The 25,342-nt window shown below is 41.1% G+C and overlaps 1 protein-coding gene across 27 annotated transcripts in view; it reads right to left on the reverse strand.

Annotated features, from left to right (window-relative positions):
- CYRIB (CYFIP related Rac1 interactor B) overlaps positions 1-25,342 on the reverse strand; it is a 154,650-nt gene that overhangs the window by 76,452 nt on the left and 52,856 nt on the right. For 3 of the 27 annotated variants that reach the window (XR_008373789.1, XM_053558745.1, XM_053558747.1), the window contains exons 3-4: positions 14,920-14,956; positions 12,361-12,431 (exon numbers count right to left, since the gene is read on the reverse strand). The exons of 13 other annotated variants lie outside the window; for them this stretch is intronic. Coding sequence is in view for 6 of the 14 variants with exons in the window: in XM_053558745.1 (XP_053414720.1) it covers positions 12,361-12,431; positions 14,920-14,956 (108 nt within the window). In the remaining 8 variants the exon portion in view is untranslated. Of the gene's footprint in view, positions 1-4,939; positions 5,060-10,921; positions 11,154-12,360; positions 12,714-14,919; positions 14,957-25,342 lie in introns of those variants that run through there. 11 more of the 27 variants (XM_053558721.1, XM_053558722.1, XM_053558720.1 and 8 more) reach the window with 7 other exon arrangements.

The raw sequence follows: 25,342 nt of genomic DNA on the forward strand, positions 1-25,342 counted from the left end.
ATATGCCGGAGGTGGCGGGTTCAAACCTAGCCCCGGCCAATAACCACAAAAAAAAAAAAAAAGAATTATTAGTTTTTCTAGATGTCAAAGCTAAAAATCAGTGATATAACAAAACCGTATTAAATGAAAATATGCATTAAAACCGCATATATTCCACTTATCTCTATTGTAAGTATTATAGGTGATTTCTACCTTCTACTTTTTATTAAAGTACTTCTTAAGGGTCATGAGAGTAGATCTTTTTGACCTGATTAACTACTACCTCCACGTCTTTACTAAGAAAGTTAAAAAGAAAAAGGTCACCTGGTTCTTCCGAATTACGTACTCCAGTTATACAAGATCATAAGAGGAATATAGACAGAAACAAAAATACACACATACATTATGTATATTCCTATACCAGAGACTAAAAATGAAGCAACTATCCAAAGGCTGCTCCAGAATTTTCCGTGGATAGAAGTCCTCCAGCAACGTCTTATCTACACAGAAAAGACTTGAATGAAGTCAAGTAATGTCCTGGTGGTCTCCTTTCCACTATTATCAACTAACTCTTGAAAAGGTGATTGACAGTTTCCATTTCAGAGAATAAGAGGAAAAGATGTATAAAAAAATTAGCCACAAGAATTAGCTATAAGACTTGATAGACAACATAACCCTGACACAGGGACAAACTACTTGAGATAAACTGTCTCAGATTAACTATTTACCCCTACTTTATGACTGAGTATAGTTTCCTATAATATTTTATGTACATATAGATAATTTTTTATACTTTAAAAGTAGAAACCCAGTTATACTTCTTAGAATCTTCTGAGACCCCAAACAAGATCCTACAGGGATCTCAGAAAGGCCGTAAAAGAACTTCACTGAAAGTTCTGCTTGTACCGCAGGGTGGCTCAGGCCGGTAAATCCTAGCACTCTGGGAGGCTGAATGTTAAGACCGGCCTGAGCAAAAGCGAGACCCCCATCTCTAAAAATAGCCAGGAGGGCCGGGCATGGTAGCTCACACCTTAGTCCTAACACTCTGGGAGGCAGAGGTGGGTGGATCACCTGAGCTCACAAGTTGGATACCAGCCTGAGCCAGAGCGAGACCTCATTTCTAAAAATAGCCAGGTGTTGTGGCAGGAGCCTGAGGCAAGAGAATGGCTTAAGCCCAAGAGATTGAGGTTGCTGTGAGCTATGACACCACAGCACTCTACTGAGGGTGACAAAGCAAAACTCGTCTCAAAAATATAAAATAAATAAATAAATAAAAATAGCCAGGTGTTGTGGTGGGCACCAGTAGTCCCAGCTACTTGGATGGCTGAAGCAAGAGAATCTCTTGAGCCCAAGAATTTTAGGATGCTATGAGCTATGACGCCACAGCACTCTGAGGGTGACCAAGTGAGAACCTGTCACAAAAAAAAGTTCTGCTTCTAGATTTCAACTAGGAAGAATTCTGAAGTGCTAAATATTTTAAAAATCATTTAATGCATGAACTACCTAACCAAACCTGGCAAACTGAGAATGGCTTTAAAAATTAAATTTTATTTTAATAAAATACACATTAATTTTTTAAGTTGATTAGAAAGCAAGAACAATCAGCTAAAACAAAGTTCTTAACAGACACATGCTAACAGACCAGTAAGAGGTCAGTGCCACATACCAAAGACAGAACACTGGCCAGTTGTCAGCATCACACATACCATAATGGAAATTTGGCACACCCGTTTCAAAGAGTTGCCAACCTCAGGCTACATATTTTGACTACTGCTTCAACATACTGTTCTATAAATAAATAAAAACAAAAGCTGTAGTTTAATTACATTTATAGTTTAATACAGGAAGTCCCAAATACCAAAAAGACTACTTCCAAAATGCTTCAGTCCTTAAGCATCCACCTTCTTTCACTCAGGGTTGCTTTTACCCACTAGAAGCACAGCTAGAAGATTATTTTATGATTCCAAGTCTCTAACTTCATGTACGCATTAACCCAAATGAGTGGAATGAATGAAGCTGACTTCTCTGTAGTTTTTAAAGCAATTTGGTAAACCAGAATACATTAGGTATTTAACATTTAAATCAAATAAAATGCAACAAATAATCTTCAGCAAGAAAAATTTGCTTTCAAAAGTATCATTTTTATAAAACTTGTTTACAGGAAATTCGAAGAATAAATTTTTAAAATGCTAATAGATAAAACGGAGCTCTATTCCCTAAGTAAAGAAAAACTGCTAGCTGGAACCTCCCCTCACTGACTATGCTAACCTATCTTATTGTTCTCCATCTACACTGTCCCTTTATATAAAGGGAAAGAGGCCTCCCTTAAAGTGTGCTTAATTAATTAACATCATTTCATTTATAAGAACTTGCCAGAATTTGAATAAATGTAGTATAAGGAAAGCAAAGTAATCTCACATCTTATACCCCAAGGTACTTTTCTCACATTTCACCTTAATTTAATGTCCCTGAAATTCAGACCACTTAAACTTTTTCTCTTTTTAATTTTAGATTAATATGAAGGTATAGATGATTAGTTTACATTGTTTGCATTTGTTAGGCAGAGTCCAAGTTGTAGTTCTGCCCCTCACCCAGGAAGTAAAAGCATATACCCTTAGTGTGCCTACTGGGTGAGAGCACACACATCCATGTCCTTCCTCCCTCACTGGAGTTTACTTGCTTTTCTTATGTGGGAGTGTATTTGTTCGTCTACTAGTTTCATGTTAGTATTGAGTACATTGGATACTTGCTTTTCCATTCTTGTGATACTTTACTAAGTAGAACGTTCTCCAATCTACCTAGGTTAATACAAAAGATGTAGTGTCCATCATTTATGATGGCTGATTAATATTCCATAGTATACGTACACCACAGTTTATTAATCCATTCACTTGTTAATGGGCACTTTGGTTGTTTCTACATCTTGGCAATCGTAAACTGAGCTACGATAAACATTCTAATGCAAATGTCTTTATGATAAAATGGTACTTTTTCTCCTGGGTAGATACCTAGTAATGGGATTGCAGGATCAAACAGAAGGTCTAATTTGAGTTCTTTGAGGAGTCTCCGTACTTTCTGCCAAAGAGGCTGTATTAGCCTGCAGTCCCACCAACAGTGTAGATATGTTTCCCTTTTCTCCACACCTTTCGCCAGCATCTGCAGCTTTGGGAGTTTTTTTATGGGCTATTCTCACTGGGGTTAGATATCTCAAGGTAGTTTTGATTTATAATTCTCTGACAATTACGGATGATGAGCATTTTTTCATGTGTTTTTTGGCCATTCATCTGTCTTCTTCAGAGAAGGTTCTGTTCATGTCTCTTGCCCAGTGATAAATGGGATTGTTTGCTCTTTTTGGTTAATTTGAGTTCTCTGTAGATTCTCATTATCAAGTCTCACAGGTGAACTTTTTCAAACTGAAAGATGTCTGAACATGTCAGTTATTTGTTTGAGTAAATGTTATTAGAGTGGCCAACTTAGAAAAAAAGCTCAAAATTCCACCAAGGTCACGGCTTGGCACCCAAAGCTCAGTGGTTAGGGCACCAACCACATACACCAGGGTTGGTGGGTTCGAACTTTGCCCAGGCTGGCTAAATAACAACTACAACAAGCACAAAAATAGCAGGGCACTATGGCAGGAACCTGCAGTCCCAACTACTTGGGAGGCTGAGGCAAGAGAATTGCTTAAGCCCAAGAGTTTGAGGTTGCTGTGAGCTGTGACACCATGGCAGTCTACAGAGGGCAACATAGTGAAACTCTGTCTCAAAAATAAAAAATATTCCACCAAGGTCATTACATACGTTTGTCCCCCCCTTAAAAAAAAAAAACAGAACAAAGAAGTGAACAGCACCAACAATAGGATTTACAGTGCTCTTATTACATGCCAGGTAATATTTATTGACAAGTAATTTACATATGTTGGGAAACATTTCTCCACAGGTCTGGTCTCTCTTCTGCACATTACAAGCAGAGGTACCATATGTCCTTTGCTCTAGACTTCCTTTTCAAGGATGACTGTGGTGAACAGCCTTAAAAAATATAGTTTCTCCTTTCAGAGCAAAAGACAAACATGCTTACAGACCAGTATGATTAATAGAGTATTCCTCCAGAGCAAGGGATGGGCATACTTACAGCTCATTAGAAAAGATTTGGGTTCCCTGAACTCAGGGCTTCTCTCCAAAAATGTACCCCAATGTGTACAAGTATTAACTGGCCCTCTTCACATCATCCTGAAAGAACTGAGGATCAGAAAACCAGCACAAAAGCTAAAAATGTGGCTACTGCTATTACAGAGAATAATACTATTCTTCATCTATGACAAAGGAGTTTCCTGTCTTCTACCAGCACCCATGTGGCAAGATAATTTATTAGCTTGCATGTAGAATAAAATCTCAGATCATCATGGTTCTTGACAGTTTGGGGCAACAAGGATGGGATGTTCACAAAACCATGACTTTCTAAGAGAAAGGATAAAGCCCCAGCAGACTAAGTACAGAGAAACAATGAGATATCCAGGGATCTGAGAGTGATCCTAGTGGCAGGCAAGGAAAAGGTAGGAATAAGGACTCTCTCACTTGTTGATTAATAAATAGAAGTTGAATTAATGTTTAGAAACTGAGTAGTGAGAAGTCAAGAAGGAAATTAGCCACTTAAGTGGTGGGTTGGTTGTTCATTCTCCTCTGAACTGGTCGAGAAAGAGATATATGATAATGGAGCAACAAGCTCCATGGCCCCAGATGTTAAGGTAACATGGCTGCAGCTGCTGATCCAAGAACAAACCCCCACCCCCCACCTTGACCTCAAATAAGATGGTGTAGATAATGGATGGCCTTACTGCCAACTACAGAACTTGAGGTGGAAAACATTAGAAGTTCTTTGGTTGAACTGCAAGGGAATCATCAAAAGTGAATATTAAAAAAATGTAGATGGATATAAACAAAAGCAAAGTAATCTCATGCCTTACCTCCCAAGGTGATTTCCTCATATTTCACTTTAATTTAGTATCACTGCGTTGATTAATGGCATTGAGTTGTTCTCTCCCTCCACACCCTCTGATCTGTCTCTTCTACCCCAAATTCTCTGGCTTTAAAGAAAAAGACAGGAATGGAGCTGAGGTCTCTCTGATTACACAAAAGGGACAAAAGATCAAATATACTCATCTGAGGCTGCCCACAGAACTTTAGAGAGGAACTGAAATTTCATGGTTCTCTTGAATACATGCAGCACCCAGGTCACCCTAGTTAGTTCTGCTGGGGGGAGGTGATACCCAGATACAGCTAACAGGGTCTAGGCAGGGGTTACAATGGGTTAAAGAAACGAATATGGCTTATAGGTGGGGCCATGTCACTGTGGTTTCATTGCCTCTACCATCTTAACATATCGTAGGAATTGATCTGTTATATGCTTGTACTACCCCAGCGGTTGTCAACCTGTGGGTCGTGACCCACAGGACCTGTATTAAAAGGTCGCAGCATTAGGATGGTTGAGAACCACTGTACTACCCTTCCAATTGAGAAGGGTTGTATGAAAAAAAATTTCTAGTACTTTTGGGGCCCTACAATCCTAATGACCATTTTGAGCTACAAATCTCTCATGATTTTACTGATTAGAGCACTTGGCAAAGAGAGGTAACCTCCACCTTTGTCTCCCGACTAAACTAACAGGTTTATTACTTTCAAAAAGCAACCATTAGCTTGCTTCTGGACTCTTATGGAAACTGAATCCTGACTCATGGAGGTCTCCAGCCTGATAATACAAATTCCTATTTGGGGGAGTGGGGAGTCAGCTAATATTCAATATCTAAGAAAATGGCAAATCAATAGACAGTACTTATTTGAAAACACATATGGCTTAGCCTTTGCCCTAACCAGCATCTCAATTTTACATGAAAAAGTTGTACCTAGACTTTTGGGAGAAACTTTATTCCCTATGCTACCACTGAAGCAAAGTTAGCAGCTCAACAGAGCCCACATCCAGTAAATCACCAAATCTTACATGTTTAACATCATCCCCCCATTGTCAATACTGTACAGATCACTGACAATGCTTTCCTAGACTTCAGCCACAGCCTCTTAATTTGTCCCCTATTACAATCTTAACTCAGTATCAATCCATTCTCCAAAAGCAGTCAGAACAATCTTCCATTAAAATCCTATAATGGTTTCACCATTGCCTTCAATGTATGATTCATATAGCCAGCTTTACAGTTTACTTATCTACCTCTTTAGATTCTTCTTTTCCGTTCTTCCTTTACATTCCACAATACTGCCATACAGAACCAGTATAGTTTCTAAAACAACTTCTCTTATCTTCAGGCTTTTTGCTTCTCTTTCATGCACTCTCCCTTTCGCCTGACTGGTCCACTCTTCGGGTCTTAGTTTAGTTGGCATTACAATACACATCACTGAATTCACATTGTCTGTTTTTCTCTATCTCCTACTCCAATCCAAGAAAGGACTACAAATGATTTATTCACTATTGTAGTATAACCTTGCTTATGTGCTCAATAACTATTTGAGTAATTAATGGTACTCCATGTACCCAATATTCTGCTAGATGTCAAATAGATGATCAAAACCCAAATAATTTTAAATGATCATCTGACTTAGAAATACATTACTTGTATAAAATTATAACCCACCTTCCTTATTACGCCACCTTGAAATACAAAAATTTCACAACAGTGTTGTGGGACATATAACAGAGACATTGTTATTACCTTTTTTTAATTTGAGGATCTTCACATTATCAGAAAAGAGTAAGCCAAGACTGAAATGAAATATTTTTCTCAATTTACAGTATAATTTCATAATAAAAAGAATCTCTCAATAAGAGTACAAGTCAACAAACTACAAAGGTCTACTTCAAGACATAGCAGATCTCAGATTTCATTTAAACTAGTGCACTTAATTCTCTATTATCTTCACTAAGAACAGAGAAATAGTATAAATAACCAAATAATATCTGGAAGTATGTCCTAATTTTTTTCTTAGCAACTGTTTTCCTGAATATGTCTGACCTAAATTACTACTCAGTGTAATTTGGAAAAAAAATTCTAGACACATTGAAAAGAATGTGTATCAGTCTAGGATTTAATACATACCATACACAACGCATCAACTAGAATACACCAAACAGCAATTACTGCATAGTAGGAAAAAACTCAACAGGATTCAAAGCTTCAGTCACATACAATAGCACCTTACATCTTTGCATTAAGTCTTCTACTCAAAATCACACAATACCTTTGAAAACAGTCATTCTCATCCACGGTATCATTATCCAGATTGTGAGGGTGTCTAGCAAGAAATGTAAGGCTTGGCGCCTGTAGCTCAAAAGTAGGGCGCCAGCCACATACACTGGAGCTGGCGGCTTTTAACCCAGCCAGGGCCTGCCAAACAACAATGAGAACTAGAACCCAAAAATAGCCGGGCGTTGTGGCGGGCGCCTGTAGTCCCAGCTACTTGGGAGGCTGAGGCAAGAGAATCGCTTAAGCCCAAGTTGGAGGTTGCTGTGAGCTGTGATGCCAGAGCTCTCTACGGAGGGTAACATAGTGAGACTCTATCTAAAAAAAACAAAGAAATGTATACATTCAAATAATCAAAGTTCTAAGAAAGATCTCCTTGTTTAAAAAGTTTTACAAATGTAACTTATTTGCATTCCAATTATTTGCATGAATAGGGAAAGGGTAAAGCTGTGACTAGTAAGCAGGAAATTTTAATATTGTATATGCTCGTGGGAGAATACAGAACAAGTGAACATTATCCTGTATGGTGACTAAAACAAGTTTTGAGATGTGCTGTTTTAAGTACACTCTCTAAATAAATATAAAAGATAAGACTTCAAATTAGTACCTTGAAATAAAATTTTACTGAAGGCAATGAATTGTATAGGTCTGGGTTCAGATGACCGTCTTCAACATCTCCCATTTGGGAGTATGCTTGAATGAATTACCTTTTGGGCCTTAATTTCACTAATATTCATTAAGAATTAATTAGAAATTATTCCATACCTTGCAAGATTGTCATGAAACTAATCTAATGTGTATGAGACATGGCATATAGTAGGTGTTCAATATTACAGAATAATAATTAAGGAGCCAAGTTAATTAGTGAATTAATCATGATATAGGATGAACTCATGCATCCAAAAACGTTTATGCTGAGATTTAGAGACTTGAAAAGCACAAGGAATTATCTGAATTGACTATTGCTCATAAATGCTGACAAAATACAAATATCAAATACCCATTCTAAATAAAAAAATATCTTCTATGAACTGAAGCATAACATATGTCTATTGCACTTTTTCTCCCCAAAATCTCAAAGCAATTTAAATAACCCAGTACAGCAGTCTTCAAAATATAGGAGATACTTGAGAAAACTGCAGCTCAGAGAAACCAACATACTTCTCCAAAACCTTTACCACATAATTACAAAGTACCTTCATGGTTTAAAACTCTTTGGCCTTGCCATTCATTCAATTGTTCAAAACATTTACTGAGACTCTACTATGCACCAGGCAGGCACTATGTTAAACTCTGGTGTAGTTACAAAAAAGGAGGGACCAAAAACAAGAGGAGGCATGCCACTAACAACATAATTAAATAACATCTAAATATGTGTATTATAGTCTTGTTTTCCTTAAACAGTGAAAGAGAAAATTACAGGCTCCTGAACAGTTGAATGCATCAATACTTAATAAGAATTAAGTAACCTCAGAAATGACAATCCAGTATTTTCCCAAGGAGATGAGTAACGAAAAGGTATCCCTCTATACTTCTCCATGAACTGTTATTTAATATGTAAAGATAAACGACCATTTCAAATGAGTCAATCACAACAGGGGAAGGACTTAAATTAACATGTAATTTTTCTAACTCATTTATTTTGGGGAATGTCAAAGAAATTAATTTTTAAATTCACTTAAGTAAAAAATCACCTGTAATCAATCAAAATAAACTGCACTGACAACTTTATTCAGCATCTGAAATTATAATTTTGCGGGGGCAACTAGAATCAACTAATATCGCTGCCCTTTGATAAATTAATCACTTTCTTGAAGAGAAAAATTTAACCTCTACCTAATTACATAATCTTGAGTTCATACTATACATTCTATACTCCTACAAAAGCAAGTTTTTAAGAAATTTTTTAAAAAAGGTTTTAATTAACATCTAACAAAACAGCTCTGCCATTAAAAAAAAAAAGTAATCTTAACTATGAGTTATTTTTAAGTTATCCAAACCAAGTGCCTTCTTAATACCTAGCTCCCCAGAAAAAAAGGGCTGTTAGAAAATGCTAACATAGGGTGGCGCCTGTGGCTCAAGGAGTAGGGCGCCGGTCCCATATGCCGGAGGTGGCGGGTTCAAACCCAGCCCCGGCCAAAAACCAAAAAAAAAAAGAAAATGCTAACATAAATATTGATAAAAATAACATCATCATAACAGCATGCAGGTAGGTGTGCTTTAGGAGTAAGAAACTCCCTTGGATTCTATTTTATGGACTATGAAAGTCACATCAAAAAAAAATGCTATCATTTCATTTTCTGAATGCCGATTAGGCAGTTTCAGTTAACTGCAACACTTTACAAATGCGCTATCAAATAAGCCCAAGTTATCAAGTCTTTCTAGACACAAAGCTTCTGTTTCTATAATTAGACACAATTAAAGAATTAAAAGGATCAGTGTGTTTTCTTGAAGTGTATTAGCCTATAATAATTTACAATAATAAGTCACCAAACACCTGAGTCTTTAGCTATATATAAAACACTCCTCTGGAATGTCAGTCTGCCAAACTGCAAGACTAAAAAAGAACAAAAAATCGGGTGATACACATTTTTCACATAGAGATTAAAGAGTAAAACGGTGGCAAACTCAATAATCTTACAGAAGGAGGCAAAATGTGTAAGCGAATTCCAAAAAATCTGTCTTATCCAGAATGGCACTTCAAGATACCACATTCATTAAAGAAATTCATGAGTATAGAGCACGCAGGGGGCACTCAATTAAACGCTGACGGATGAGACAAAAAAAAATCTCACCCACGAACATTAATAGGTAAGTATTAACACGTAATGCGGCAAATCAGCCAAAAAAACCAGCCAGGAGGAATCTGGAGGAGTAGGAAAAATAACAATCGTTTGCCAAATTTTATACTCAGAAAAATTAATCCATCATAAACACTCTTCCAGGAAAAAAAAGAAGAAAAGAACAAGGTATTTAGTATTGCCTAGAATAGTCATGAGGTTAAAAAAAAAAAAAATCTCCACAGCAATTGCCACTTCTACTAAAGTTTGATAATCACAGATTTGGGTAATGATAGTACAAATTGTGTGTTTTGGAAACATACTGAAACCAAATTCCAAGACTGAGAATCTGGACTTCAAACTCTGGGAATGAAAAGGTCAACCCAGTACGTAAGTTTTAAGTCTGGCCTTAAAGGCGGAAAACGAAGTGATAGGGACCAGTAAAGACACCAACTTCAACCCCAGCGATCCGGAGGGTTGGACATCGGGTGAGGCGTGGCGGGGCCGGAGGCAGAAGGGGGTGTGGATCTGGGGATGAGCAGAGGGAGGAGAGGAGGAAAAGGTGGTAGAAGACGGGGTGGAGGGTCAAACGTCGACTCGGAGAATGAGCTGGGGAGCCAAAAGTCGGGGGGAGACCCAGGATCTGGGAGTGGAAGGGTGCGGTGAGCTCGGGCATGGAGGTATAAGGGGAAGGAAGGGGCGGAAGAAAGGAAGATCCGAATGAATGAGCGCCGCGGGCCGGGAAGGAAGGTCTAGGGGAGCCGCGGGGCCCGGGGAGGGCCCAGCGCGCCCAGGGAGGAGGAGGAAGCCACGCGCCGGCCCAGGCCCCAACGCACCCGCCTCTCCGCCAAAATGAGGTCGCGGAGCCTAAGAACGAGGGGTATGAGGGAAGAGGGAAAAATGGTTAAAAACCACTCACCCTCCGCTCGGGCCTCCAGGCGCTCTCAGCCCCGCTCCTGCACCCTCCGCGAGCCGCAGCGGTGACTCCTCAGCGGCGCTAGGGGGAGCCCCGGGCGCGGAGCGGGGGAGCGGCGGCGGCCGGCCCGCGAGCCCCTCGGCACCTGCCCCTGTGGCGGAGCCGCTAAGAGCCAGGCAGCGGCGACCGCAGCGGCTCGGAGCTGGGAGGGCAAGTGACCCGGATGTACAGGGTAACGGCGGGGAGGGGAGGAGGAAATGCCAGGAAGTGAGGGCGCCGCGGACCTGTGCGGCCGTGCGCATGCGCCGCGCGCGCGCCCCGCAAGGTAAAACTCTCAGCCTTCCTTCTCCGCTCCCTCCTTCCTACCCTCCCGAAAGGGGCGGGGCAAAGCCGGAGACAGGTGGTCAGCGGGACGCCGCGCCAGGGCAAGGAGGCGCGGCCAGCCCCTCCGCACCCCCGACCTCCTTAAAGGGGTAGCACTCGCGCCGAAGACAGTTTCTGAGTGGGTTGAGGTCTTTTCATCGCAAAGACGGAAACTGAGGTTTAGAGGTGACGACGACCTGCCTCAGGTCAGCGAGGTAGGAAATGGCAGGAACTGGACCTCAGGGCTCTCAGAGCAGGACTAAAGCCTGGCAAGTTGCCACATTCCACCACCCCCGCGCCTGGAAGGGCTGGGCCAGTTGGCACGCCTTTCCGCCTTAGGCCAGGTATTGAGCCTCGCTCGCGCTTCCTCACTGGACAGAGACGCCTGGCAGGCTCCCCAGGGATGCACCGTTATCGCCGGCGATGATATCAGGGAGACGCCTAGGCGAGGTGTTAAAGGATCTGAAAACAGAAATGGGACGCCACTATTTCAGACGGGTAGCGTGCTCTGCACAGCACTTTCAGATAAATCAAACCCTTGTTCTGGGATGGACTCTGGACAAGGATGTCTAATGGGCAGAGAACCTGTATGTGGTGAGGGGCCCAGACTCTTGTCATTTCATTCTTTGAATATAAAGATTCCCTCCACCTCTTTACATGCAAAGAACAGACATCCTCTCCAGCTAGTTCATCCTACTCATGTTACAAAACTCCTAGATTTTTTTTATTATTTTTTATTAACACTAATGTGTGAAAGATTACAATCTCCCAGGGTTATTTTCAGTTTGCTGAGCCAATCACTAAAATGAACGTAAATAGTTATGAATATTTGGGGGTCACAGCCCCAACTGAAAATCTTTTTATAAAAATATGCACTTTTCTCCCCAGGAAAATACATATACACACATATGTTTACATAGAATTTCAGGAAATTCACAAAACTAAGGAGCCTATCTATGACATCCTGATTATGAATGCAAGTCTAATCAATTAGGTAAGATCCCAAGAATTATCTGGGCCTTACTGTACATGGCCAATAAGTCACTCCTTGCTCCCAAAGACAAAAGGGCAGCCCTTACCTTATTTGTCCTCTTTACTTTCAGGGAGACCAAAAGGTAACATATTAACAGTAAGCATGTTATACAGAAACCTGTTAAGAGAGTTATGAAGAGATTAAGTGGCTTTTTCAAGGAACACACCAAGAACAAGAGTCCTGGGCTTCAGATTTTTTTTTTTTTTTTTTGGCAGTTTTTGGCCGGGGCTGGGCTTAAACCCACCACCTCTGGCATATGGGGCCAGCGCCCTACTCCTTTAAGCCACAGGCACCGCCCTGGGCTTCAGATTTTTACCTTAATCATCATACTTGAGGATTTGGAGTTTACATACTATATCTATTACGATTTTCATCAATTTCAATTACACTGAAAGAGCTAATGTTTTACAAACGTTGATGCTGACATAAAAGTCTTCATAATCCAAGAACCGTGGTCCATTTGTCTGACACACTGACATCCAATCTTAGATAAGCTGGGTTTATATAGAAAGACCACTGTCCTCAATTTGAACCAAAGAGTGCTTGTCCCTTAGATATTAGTAGCCACACACCTTTAACCCAACCTCTTACTAAAAGTAAAAATCTTTGGATCCTCAACACATAAACATCCAATTTAGCTCAAATATCTCCAATTAACAGGGAACTCACCACTACAAATGTCAACCTCCTCTAATTGAGGAACCTCTTCTTTTACACAGAGCAGAAATCCGATGCCCAACAACTGTCATTCATTGGTCCTAATTTTATCTCTGGAGAGCAACACAGACATGATGCTGGAAAATAGTCCATTGAGAAGGGATAACAGTAAACTAGGATGATTCTTGCGAGGAGCACAGAACATGCTTCTCAGAGGCACCTTTCTCATCCTCAGCTCTAGACCCATTCCTACCCTATGCCAGGACTCACAGTTCTTCTAGTATTCGTATGGGAAGGCCCTGAAGGAAGAAGCTGGCTCAGAAAACAAGATCCTAGAAGAACTGCTGAATTATTCTTCCATAATCCTTTCTTCATCATTCTGCATGAATGTAATCACATTTCAGCTGAGGTCAAAGCTTTAAAAGTTTTTCATTGAGTGTGGAAAAGCAGAAAGAGGGACGGAGGGAGGGGAGTGGGGCCTTGGTGTGTGTCACACTTTATGGGGGCAAGACATGATTGCAAGAGGGACTTTACCTAACAATTGCAATCAGTGTAACCTGGCCTATTGTACCCTCAATGAATCCCCAACAATAAAAAAAAAAAAAAAAGAAAAGGAGGCGAAGGTTACGTTAGCCAGTTTCATGAAAGTATTTCAAATTGTGTATAAACCCAGCACATTGTACCCCATAATTGCATTAATGCACACAGCTATGATTTAATTTAAAAAAAAAGAAATGAGTGATGATAAGAAATGAATGATTTATTTCATTACTTATTTTCTAAACCACTTAATATGCCTCCCAAGTAGTTTTCTGGTTTGGAAAACCACAAAAGAAAATTGAAATGTTTAATGCTTTCCAAATTTTATTTAACAATTCCGCTTCAAATAGTGAAAATAAATTTGTGATTGAATCTCAAAAAAAAAAAGTTTTTCATTGAAAAAACAAGCAAATGAACACACACACCCCAAAAATATATATATATATTTACAACACAGCACTAGCCTCTCAAAGATGACTTAATCATTGTGGCTAGCTAGCATTTTTTGAGGCCTTACAATGTACCAGGCACTATACTAAGCCCTTGGCTTGCGTTTCCTCTTTTCCTTTTTTACAACCATTTTATATGGTACTGTCATCATGTCCATTTTATAAATGAGGAAACTGAGGGTTCAGGATGTGCCAGATCCAGGATTCAAACCCAATCTGTCACCTCTCTAATTTGCCTGTTTTTCCATTTACATTGCATTGCCTCTATTTTGTCTTAAATTTCAGAAGATCCTGTTGCTTTAAGTGCAGTTTTCTTTAAATTTTTTATTATTACATTTATTTTAAAACATTAGAGAATAAACTGATTCACTATTGAGTCATTCAATCAACACACATTTTTGCCCCTCAATTATATCCTAAGCACCGAACTGACAGTCCAGGGAGGAGGACAGCAGGACAGTAGGTCCTTGCTCCAGAGAGGCTCAGAGTTCAGTGAGTCCACAGGCTATACCCTTACACTTAGAACACAGCATGACTCATTGTAATTTAAGAGGATGGAGGAACCAACTTTCCCTGGGGCAGCTGTGAAGGTGTCACAGAGGTTGGGTCCTTTATGTTTGGTCTTGAAGGAAGGCTAAAGGGCTGAAAAGGCACAGGCCCAGAAGGAGGGGTGTTCGTGACATGTTGAGATTGTAAAGACCTCCCAGTGCCATGAACTTGCTTCCTGAAGCAACCAGAAGATAAGCTTCTAACCGAACCTTTGAGAGACATAATCAGATATGTTTTATATCAAGATCAGTCTGACCACAGGGTCCAATATGGATGACAGTGGTAGAGAGAAGCAAATCCAGCAGACCAGGTAAGAAGCCGTTATGGGGTCCAGAAGAGAATTAATAAGAGTCTGGCCTAGGAAGCTGGTAGTGAGGATGAGGAACAGGCACCAGAATTAAGACACTTACTGATACACAATCTGTAAGAGTTTGCGACTGGTTGAATCTGGGGGAAGAAGAAACAGAGGCTGTAGGCATAACCCCAAAGCAGCTTACCAGACTGAGTGGTGACACCATCTGAACCCAATGCCTTTACAGTTTTCATTCCTGTCCCCTCCCAACCTTTATCCTGGTAAATGCGCATTGCTTTAATTGGTATCTTCAGATATGTGCAACTATTTCCCAACACTTTTTTGTATTTCTACACAGTCATGGTTATCATTATAAAGACTGCAGAATACTTCATCATGTTGAAATAGCTCAGTTTCCTTCAGTTACTGAAGGTCCACACCCTACATCCTGGGTTTACTCTAGTCTCACTGGGCTCAGGGCATTTTGCAAGGGATGAGTTAAGCCAGGAAAGAGAGCCTTTAGGCAAAAGGTATTGGAAAAGTGTGGCCTCGAGGCCCAGGGAAGCTGCAACTCTCCTGGGACAGGCTTGGGCAACTATTACTGCATTGCATATAGAAACTGCAGAGCTGTGGAGAACAGCTTCTCGTCATCCATGGGGATCCTAAGGTCTAATTCTCTATGGAAGCTGTTTCTCTTGTCCTAACCCCTCTAATCCATTCATTCATGTATTCACTCACCCCGCAAAGCATCCTTGGGAAGCAGAGGGCAATATGGCAGAGCTGAGATTGCCTCAAAGCTCTGGATGTAGCCTTCTCAGGGTTTGAAACCTGCTCTACAATTTAATAGAAGTCTTTCTTTCTCTTGGAGTCTGTTTCCCCATAAGTTTGTTGCAAGGATTAATAAGGATAAAACTTGTAAAACACTGGGGACAGTGTATCTCACAATGTATCTTAATCATCCTTCCTTAATAAAGGAACTTCAGCTACATTGTTGTTAAAGGCTACAGTATAATACTCCCGTGTGTAACTAGAGGGGAGATTTCTTCAATGTCAAGAAAAGTAAAATGTTTTATTATAGCGCTTCCTTCTTGACAAGCGTCCCATTTTTTTCCCTCTGTGTTTGTATTGCTTCAGCACTATATTTCTGCAGAGATGTACTCCCCACCGCCCATTCACCACCTGGAGTTATTAGAGTTCTCATTGACTAGAGAAGGAAAATAGTTTGCAGCCGGAAAAGCTGAAGTGTGAGGAAGCAAGGGCGATGCTCACAGGAGTTCAGACTGGGAATCTGCTGGTGACACAGGCGATAGAAATGAGGAGTATGCTTTCTTGGCAAGATGTGAATGGGAAAAAGAGGAAAAGATGTTCTGCCCACCTTCCTTTCTCCCTCCCAAGCCCTCTCAGGAGGCAAGGTTTTCCCAAGAAGGAGAGACTGGTCCCCAGGGTTAACTGATGCTGTAAGCAGTCTGCAGCCCAAGCCCATTGCTCCATTTACAGATTCACCGGCTCCAAAAAATCCAGGAGGGCATGCTCAGGGTGCGCCGCCCTTTCCACAAAGAGCTCCCTGTGTGGTTCTCTAGCACAAAGGACTGCCCAGTTGGCATCTTCAGCTCTGACAATCCCATGCCCTCCACCAGGAAAAGCACAGACACAGGAGGGACGTCACCTGAAGGACAGGACAGGATGCCATCAAATCACAGATGGCTACAGAGGAATAGAAAGGAGAATGGTTGGGTGAACCATTCATTATGGAGTTTCACTCCCTCTGAGGCCCCAAAACCCAAACAGAAGGTTAATCTCTTCTGATCCTCCCACCTTATAAGCACGTCATGGGGATTATGGACAAAGAGAATCCCTAATTGTGTTTAGGGTTATTAACTTACCAATACTGTTCAAAAATTATTTTTGTGTATGTTTTACAGAAACGCTATGGTTAGAAGAAAGAGAAAAGGATTTGGTATGAAATGTGATCACAAGAAGGTATTATTACCCCCAACACCTCTGACCACTTGCTTAGTTTCAGTTGGTATTGTACAAAATGATTTCCACTCATGTACAATTCAATCCTTAGGACAACATTATATAGAAAAGATTTTATTGCTCTCTGTTTTCAGATGAGACAACTGAAAGACACGGAGTTCAAGTACCTTGCCACAGGTCACAATGCTGCTGGGAAGAGACAGGCCTCCAGCCCAGGTCTCGGCAGCTGCAGGTCCCGTATAAATCACTCCACCTGGTCTCCCTCCTCACCTTTCCTTCCATAAATGTTAACTAAGTCCCAGAGTGCCAAAGCTCCTCCTAAAGTACTACACTGCTCATCTATAAAATGAGCACAATAATCATATAATCCACTGTGCTAATGTGAAGACTGCCTAAAGTAATAGGTGCAAGTTATCAAATTGCCAGTGTTAACTGTCTGCTGGCTAATTAAAAAAGAGAAATTACATAGAGTTAAAGCTAATATGTAAAGGTTTGGTCAAGCTTAAATGTTTGGTAAACTCACAAGTAACGGTTCATTACCGATTATCTTGCTTTTTGATATTTTCCATTTCTTTAACTTTGGGTTTGGGGGTTTGTTTGGGGTTTTTTTTGACATTTGCTGTTTTAATATTCAAACTCAGACACTGACAGAGTCTGATCTCAGGCCTATGTTTGAACCTTTCCTTTTCTTATCTGTAAAATTAAGAAAATAATGGTAATGACTGTCAGAAGTAAATTATTTCATGCAAAGCAGTTAGCACAGTGCCCAGCAAATATTAAGTGCTCAAAAAACATTAGCCATCTCTATTATTTATTATTGTTGTTATTAATAAACTTGCTACTTTCATTAAGATGGTATTTGCATAAAGCTGCTCATTGCAGCATTATTTGTAACAAATTTTATTTATAATAAAACTGAGAACAAATTAAATTTCCCACAATAGGGAAAGAGCATAGTAAGGCTCTAAAAGAACTCTCTTTAGAATTAATTAATGTAAAAGTTCCTGCTTTGCTACCTAAGGGCTACATGATCTTTCTTTTCTCCGAACCAGTTTCCTCACTTTAGAAATCAAAAATTTGTTTTGAGGGCGGCGCCTGTGGCTCACTGAGTAGGGCACCGGCCCCATATGCCAAGGGTGGCGGGTTCAAACCCAGCCCCGGCCAAACTGCAACAAAAAAAAAAATAGCCAGGCATTGTGGCGGGCGCCTGTAGTCCCAGCTGCTCGGGAGGCTGAGGCAAGAGAATCACGTAAGCCCAAGAGTTAGAGGTTGCTGTGAGCCGTGTGACGCCACGGCACTCTACCCGAGGGCCGTACAGTGAGACTCTGTCTCTACAAAAAAAAAAAAAATTTGTTTTGAATGACTCACAGTCCTCTCTAGATGGAAAGTTACATAGTCCTAAGGTTCTCAGTAAATTATAATGCATCAACATTAAGGATAATACACAACCAATACCATTGTCAATACCATTTAAAATTATTTTAAGTATAGAAGATGGTAAAAACATGAGAAGATATTTTATAATTAATATTCTCAATTTTCATTAGCCCTATTCTGTTTTTTTCCCAAAACATTCTGACCTCCTAACAATGTTTGTATTATGTTTATTGTCTCCACGATGGGCGGCGCCTGTGGCTCAGTGAGTAGGGTGCCGGCCCCATATGCCGAGGGTGGTGGGTTCAAACCCAGCCCCGGCCAAACTGCAACAACAAAAAAAATAGCCAGGCGTTGTGGCGGGCGCCTGTAGTCCCAGCTGCTCGGGAGGCTGAGGCAAGAGAATCACATAAGCCCAAGAGCTGGAGGTTGCTGTGAGCCGTGTAACGCCACGGCACTCTACCGAGGGCAGTAAAGTGAGACTCTGTCTCTACAAAAAAAATAAATAAATAAAATAAAAAATATTGTCTCCACGAACTCTACGATAGCAGAAATGTCTAGTCTGTTCACTGATGCGTTTCTGACCCCTGGAACAATGACTAGCACATCATAGGACTTCTTAACATTTGTTGATTGAAAATTTCCAAATATTATGTTAAAAAAGCTAAGTACAAAATTACATAGTAATACAATGCAAAATGACATATGTAATTATGTATGTATATTGTACATATAATACAATTACATACATATATAGAATGCAAAATTATATATACAATACAATTAATATAAAATATGTAGCCCAATGGGAAAATGGTAGAAAGGAACAAAGAGGTTAAACTCAAAAGATAACTACGTGAGACTAGGGATAAAATAATATTCTTGGCCAGGTGTAAAGGCTAACACCTGCATTCTTAGCACTTTGGGAGGCCGAGGTGGGAGGATTGCTTGAGGCCAGGAATTCGAGACCAGCCTGAGCAATATAGCAAGACCTTATCTCTACAAAAAATAGAAAACTTAGTCAGAAGTGGTGACAGGCTCCTACAGTCCCAGCTACTCAGGAGGGTGAGGCAGGAGGATCACTGGAGCCCAGGAGTTCAAGCCTTCAGTGAGCTATGATGATGCCCATGCACTCCGTCTCAAAAAATGTACATATATATCTCCTATTTTTTTATATCCCTTTAATGTTTTAAACTATTCTGTTTATCCAGAAAGGCATTTGAAAAAGGAAGAGCATAGTAGGAGAGAAAAGGCAGCAGAGCTGGCCAAGGGAGGTGGAAGGTAACCAGACGGACGCAGCACGCACAGAAAGACAGGAGGGATGGAAGCAGATAGAAGGCTCCTGGCGGCAGTCACCACAGTCAAGGAAATAGACTTATAAAGGCAGAAAGAAAACTAGGTAAGGTGATGCAGATGAAGGAAAGCCAATGTACCTTGAACTTTTAATTACAAGCTAGTATCTATTAAACTACTCCCAGCTTGATAGAATTCCCCCCAGTAATTGCCTCAATCAAGAGAAGCTTTGGTGAATTTGAACACAAAGGGGCACCTGGGACATGTTACTGCTACGTGTGACTGTTCTCCCAGTCCTGAGCCTTCTTTTGATCAGCTGCATTGGATGGACGCAGGGCCAGTCCCAATTCTAGGGTTAAATGACATGCCACATTTTTATTGGCCCCCTGATCAACCAATCTATCCTGGATCGCATATTTGGGGGGACACGCAGAGTGGAGTAAACAACTTTCCCTTCCTGGGATAAAAGGCACACTGCTTTACTCCAATACAAAGCAACACCCAATAGCCAAATACGTGATTCAGAATCTACAGTCTATAAAATTAAGGGCAGAGGCTCCCACCTATAATCCTAGCACTCTGGGAGGCTGAGGTGGGAGGATTGCTTGAAGCCAGGAGGTCAAGAGACCAGCCTGAGCAAAAGCGAGCAAAATTTTTCTACAAAAATTAGAAAAACTAGCAGAGCATAATGGCATGCAGTTGTAGTCTCAGCTACAAGTTATAGTGAGCTGACACCACTGCACTTTGGCCTGGGTGACAGAGCAGGACCCTGTCTCAAAAAAAAAAACAACTAAAACAAAATTAAAAGACATGAAGACCTTTCGTTGCCGCTAGCGCTCGCGCAAACATGGTGAACGTTCCTAAAACCCGCTGGACTTTCTGTAAGAAGTGTGGCAAGCACCAGCCCCACAAAGTGACACAGTATAAAAAGGGCAAGGACTCTCTCTATGCCCAGGGAAAGCGGCGTCATGACAGGAAGCAGAGTGGCTATGGTGGGCAGACTAAGCCGATTTTCCAGAAAAAGGCTAAAACTACAAAGAAGATTGTGCTGAGGCTTGAGTATGTGGAGCCCAACTGCAGATCTAAGAGCATGCTAGCTATTAAGAGATGCAAGCATTTTGCACTGGGAGGAGATAAGAAGAGAAAGGGTCAAGTGATACAGTTCTGATCATCTTTTGTTTTATCATGAAGACAATAAAATCTTGAGATTATGTTAAAAAAAAAAAAAAAAGACATGAAGAGTTCCTTCTAACTTTGGGAGGTCAGGGACAAGAAGGCAGGGAAGACATGTCCAGGAAAACCTTGTTCTTCACTTTATCAAATCACAGGGAGGCAGTGCTGTTTGTAGGCTGACTCTTGACCCCTTCAGGTGGTCGCACCTTGCAGGCTGCCTGAATGCCTCCAGCCCCCACCACTAGCCCAGGCTCTTCATTACGTCGTACATTTGCCACTTTGAACAAAACCAGGCCAGCTCCCTGCTGGGAGTGCTCTCAGGTCCCTGCACTTCTGTTTACAGCACCTGCCATTAGTGTAACTGTACGGCTGTCCATACAGTTCCCTGGACACTGTGAGCTCCAGGAGGGTGGAAGCCACACTGTTCTGTCACCACGATACCCCAGTGAGAACACTGAGCCTGGCACGAGACATGCTCTCAATAAAAGGCTGCAGCTGGACTGAGATGGCACCAGTCTAGCCTGAGCACAGACCCAGGGTCCTAACCCTACTCTGAATCCCCAACGTGGCTGCAGCCTGGAAGGAGGACATCAGATAATCAGCAAGAAGAGGTGAGATTTAGACCCTCCCCAGAGGCAGCCTAAATGATTAGGTCACTCAGCTTTAGACAGAACAGTGGAAATAACTCAGACATGAACTAAGAGTGTGAAGGAGCTTGGGTTCTCATAGTCACTTTATAAGGCTAAAGGAAAGATATTGCATAAGGCTTAAAAAAAAAGGGGGGGGGGAGCCTGGCACGAGACATGTTAAGAAGTGGTGTAACCTCTCTAAAATCCTGGTGATTTCATGTCAGAACATGGGTTTAAAGAGAAGGCATCCCTCTCCCCAGGTGCTGCACTCAGGAGGGCAAAGAGGAGAATGTTATTTTGCCCACGCTCCGGTCTTGTCTCAACCCACAGATGTGGAGTAAATGTTTATAGTGTCCATTTCAGTATTTATTTAGCATTTTTATTTAATAGCCACTTGTATTTATCAGTGCCTGCATCAAAATTCCTAAGTGAATCACCTAATTTTAGAAGTGGAAGAAACTTTGGAATTCACCCTCAACACAAAATTTTACACTTAATGAAAAGTCAGGGCATGCGTGGTTAAGGAACTTGTCCAGGAGCCCAGGGTTGGGTTCGCAGAAGCACAATCCCCCAGTTCTGGACTTTGGGTCCCTGAAGGTCGGAGGGATTCATGTCTACACTGTCGGAGAACTGCTGAGTTCATTTCCAAATGTGGATGTCACTGACACATCAACAAAGTCCTGTGAAATATCTGTACTAGTAAATAGTATGTATTATGTGCGTATAAAATAGCTCTACTAATAAATCAGTATGTAACATGTAGTATGGCATCTGGTGTGATCTTTCAGGATAAAAGGGGGTCAATTAAATTACTGTCTTTATTTCTCCTCATAACATACAAATCTCTTCTACTATTAAAAGCATGTTAGGAGATGTGTGTGCTATGTGAGAAAAAATAAGCAGAGATGCAAGTTTCATGGGATTTCTCAACTATCTATAATAGTGAGTTGTGACATCTCTTTTTGTTTTGTTTTGTTTTTTGAGACATGAGCCTCTGTTGCCCAGGATGGTGTGCAGTGACTTGAACACAGTTAACTATAGCACTGAACTCCTGGCCTCAAGTAATCCTCCAGCCTCAGACTCCTGAGTAGCTGGAAATACAGGCAAGCACATCCATGCCTGGCTAATCTTTTTATTTTATTGTAGAGACAGGGTCTCACTACGTTGCACAGGCTGGTCTGGAAACTCCTGGCTTCAAGCAATCCTCCTGCCTCGGCCTCCCAAAGTGCTGAGATTATAGACATGAGCTACCACACCTGCTAGGAGTGGCGTCTTTCCGGTAATAATACTAAACTGCTCACAGAGTTCCTGTAAATATAATACTATTTCCTGCTATTGTGCCTTTGCCAATGCTGTTCCTGGCCAAACTCCTACCCACAAATCAAGGCTCCAGTAAGAAGATCCTATGGACATCAGATAAGCATTTCAAGGTAACACAGTTCCTCTTTTTACCTTAAGATAACAAACAATCTTTCTAGGATATAACAAAAGGTTTGCATAGCACTGTGTACGCCACTGAGAAAAGTGTCACAAAAACACAAGGTAATATTTTATTAATTTATTTAACCTGATTCCTTAGGACACATAAAGAGTGGTTTTGAGGGATGAATCAACCAACCCAAAATTAATAGCTTGGTTTGCTGCACTCTTTTCTTTTTCCAAGCCACAAGCCAAAGTAAACTCACCCTCAATTTATAACTTTGCAAAATATGCTTCTGAACATGGACTCTTGAATCTACTGTGGTTATTAAAAGGATGGCTCCTTCTGTCAAGATGAGATAGGTTATGCCATGGTAACAAAAAAACTCCAAATCTCAGGCCTAAAGATGACCACAATGGTCCCCTGGGGTCAACAAGAGAAACCCAGCAACCCCATCTTTCTGGTCTTTTATCTGATAATCTGAGTTAGTCAATTCTGTGGCTGGCATCATTTTGAAAGGTATGACCACTCTTCCTTTCCTCCAACCACCTACAGAGCCGTCTTGCAGAGTGCAGTGTGGATTACAAGTGGCAATATTTATAAATCCAGGATGCTGCCTGGCACGTACGTAGCAGCCAATGATGGCTACTACCACTGTCATTACCATTCCCCTCACTCCCTTTCACATCACGATCATGATATTGTTGGTATAATTCTCACAGAGCAGGCGTCCTCAAACTTTTTAAACAGGGGGCCAAGTCACTGTCCCTCAGACCGTTGGAGGGCCGGACTATAGTTTAAACAAAAAAACTATGAACAAATTCCTATGCACACTGCACATATCTTATTTTGAAGTAAAAAACAAAACGGGAACAAATACAATTCACACTGCTTCATGTGGCCCGCGGGCTGCAGTCTGAGGACGCCTGACATAGAGTAATGATTCCTGAATGTGTCCTGAACATTAGCATCACCCAGAGAGCTTAAAAAACTGAGAAGGCTTGTGCCCCAGCCCCAGAGCTCATGAATTTATCCATGTTGCCAGGTGATTCTAATGTGCAGACTAGTTTGGGAACCAGTGTTAGAGAGACAGCAAAATTCACATACACGCATAGATGTATATACAACACAGACACACACTCACACACACGCCCGCTCCCAGGTTCCATGAATCTTGTTCCCTGTACGACAGTAGCAGTTACATCCATTAAGATGAACTAGGTTATGCTGTGGTAACTAAGAATTCCTAAATCTCATCCCTAAGGACAACCACGGTGGTCACTCTCTAGGGTGACAATGAGCCCAGCAACCCGGTTTTCTGGTCTTTGCCTGACATTTAAGCCTATGCCTTTTACCCACAGAACTTTTTCATGTTCTATTTACAGAATTTCTACTTCATACCTTTTCCAAAGTCCAACAGAAGAAGCTGCCTGGCCCACAACAAATCAGAATCCAAAAATGATACCAATATGGGTGGACTGGGGGGAAATAAGGTTAGAGGAGGGCCACTAAAGCTGTCAATAATTAAGACTATGCTCAACTCTCTACCACCAAGACCCAAAGCAGAGCAGATAACTTGATAGAAATGTAAACAGGTAAATTCATTATCATCAGTAATAATGTGGAAAAAACTCAAGAACTCAAAAAGCATAGCATCTAACTTGAAAACCTTATTCATCAACATGTCACCAACCACCATTTGGATTTCCCCATTTCTGATTTATTTCTTGAAGGATGAAATTATATCTGCTGGGGTGGAATGCAAGTAAGTGAGGTCAGCAGACCTCTAAACAAATGAGAGTCTTTTCACCTGGCAGGGAACCACAGGACACACACACGGGGTGCACAGAGCCACCAGCACACAGATGACTTTCAGCAATTCATCTTCCTGCTCTGTCGGATGCTATGTCTCTGCAAAGTCTGGAGAGAACCAGAAAACCCAGCTTGTTTGCCCTCATTTTGGCAGTTTAATTTAGGAATCATACTGACTTTATATAAACCACCATCACCACCACCACCACCACCCCCAAAAAAAAACAGATTTTGAAGGCACAAGTGAACTTGGGCCCAAGGGAAAGAAGCATTGTATATGCTTACATAAGAGCTACTCTATTACTTTAAAACCTAATGGCATTCGCTTCTCAGTTAACAATGGCTCCACTTTTCTCAGAAGCTCATTCAATTTTCTATTGTTTACTTGAACCTCAAAGAGGAATTCTCCTCCCATCTATAGTTGGGTAAAGAAAAACCAGGATTCCTCCAACAAAAGCTTGAAATGAAAAGCAGTAACTACTCCCAGGGCCCTGCTTGTTGTAGAAGAGTCATTAAACAGATGTTTTTAGGGGCTCCATTAATGATCTATTTTCTCTACCACTATCACAAAAAAAGACATGGAGCAATATGAGATCCACAGCTACAGACAGACTTTGTTTGCTTGCTAGGGGTGGGACTGCCTCTCTGAACTTGTTTCCTCATCCGTAAAATGGAACTAATTCCTTACTTGACAAGAATATTATGAGAACTGTGAAAATATATGTAAAAGGCCTACCATTCAAGGAACGTAATTGCCCTTCTTCAGGAAGCTCACTAGAAGGTGAGTCTCTCATGAGAAGAGGTAATGTCCTACTCATCTTTGCAGGATGATCCTAGGGCACTGCCCACTAGACTGTCAC

The sequence above is a fragment of the Nycticebus coucang genome, chromosome 13 (assembly GCF_027406575.1).
Source record: "Nycticebus coucang isolate mNycCou1 chromosome 13, mNycCou1.pri, whole genome shotgun sequence".
NCBI lineage: Eukaryota > Metazoa > Chordata > Mammalia > Primates > Lorisidae > Nycticebus > Nycticebus coucang.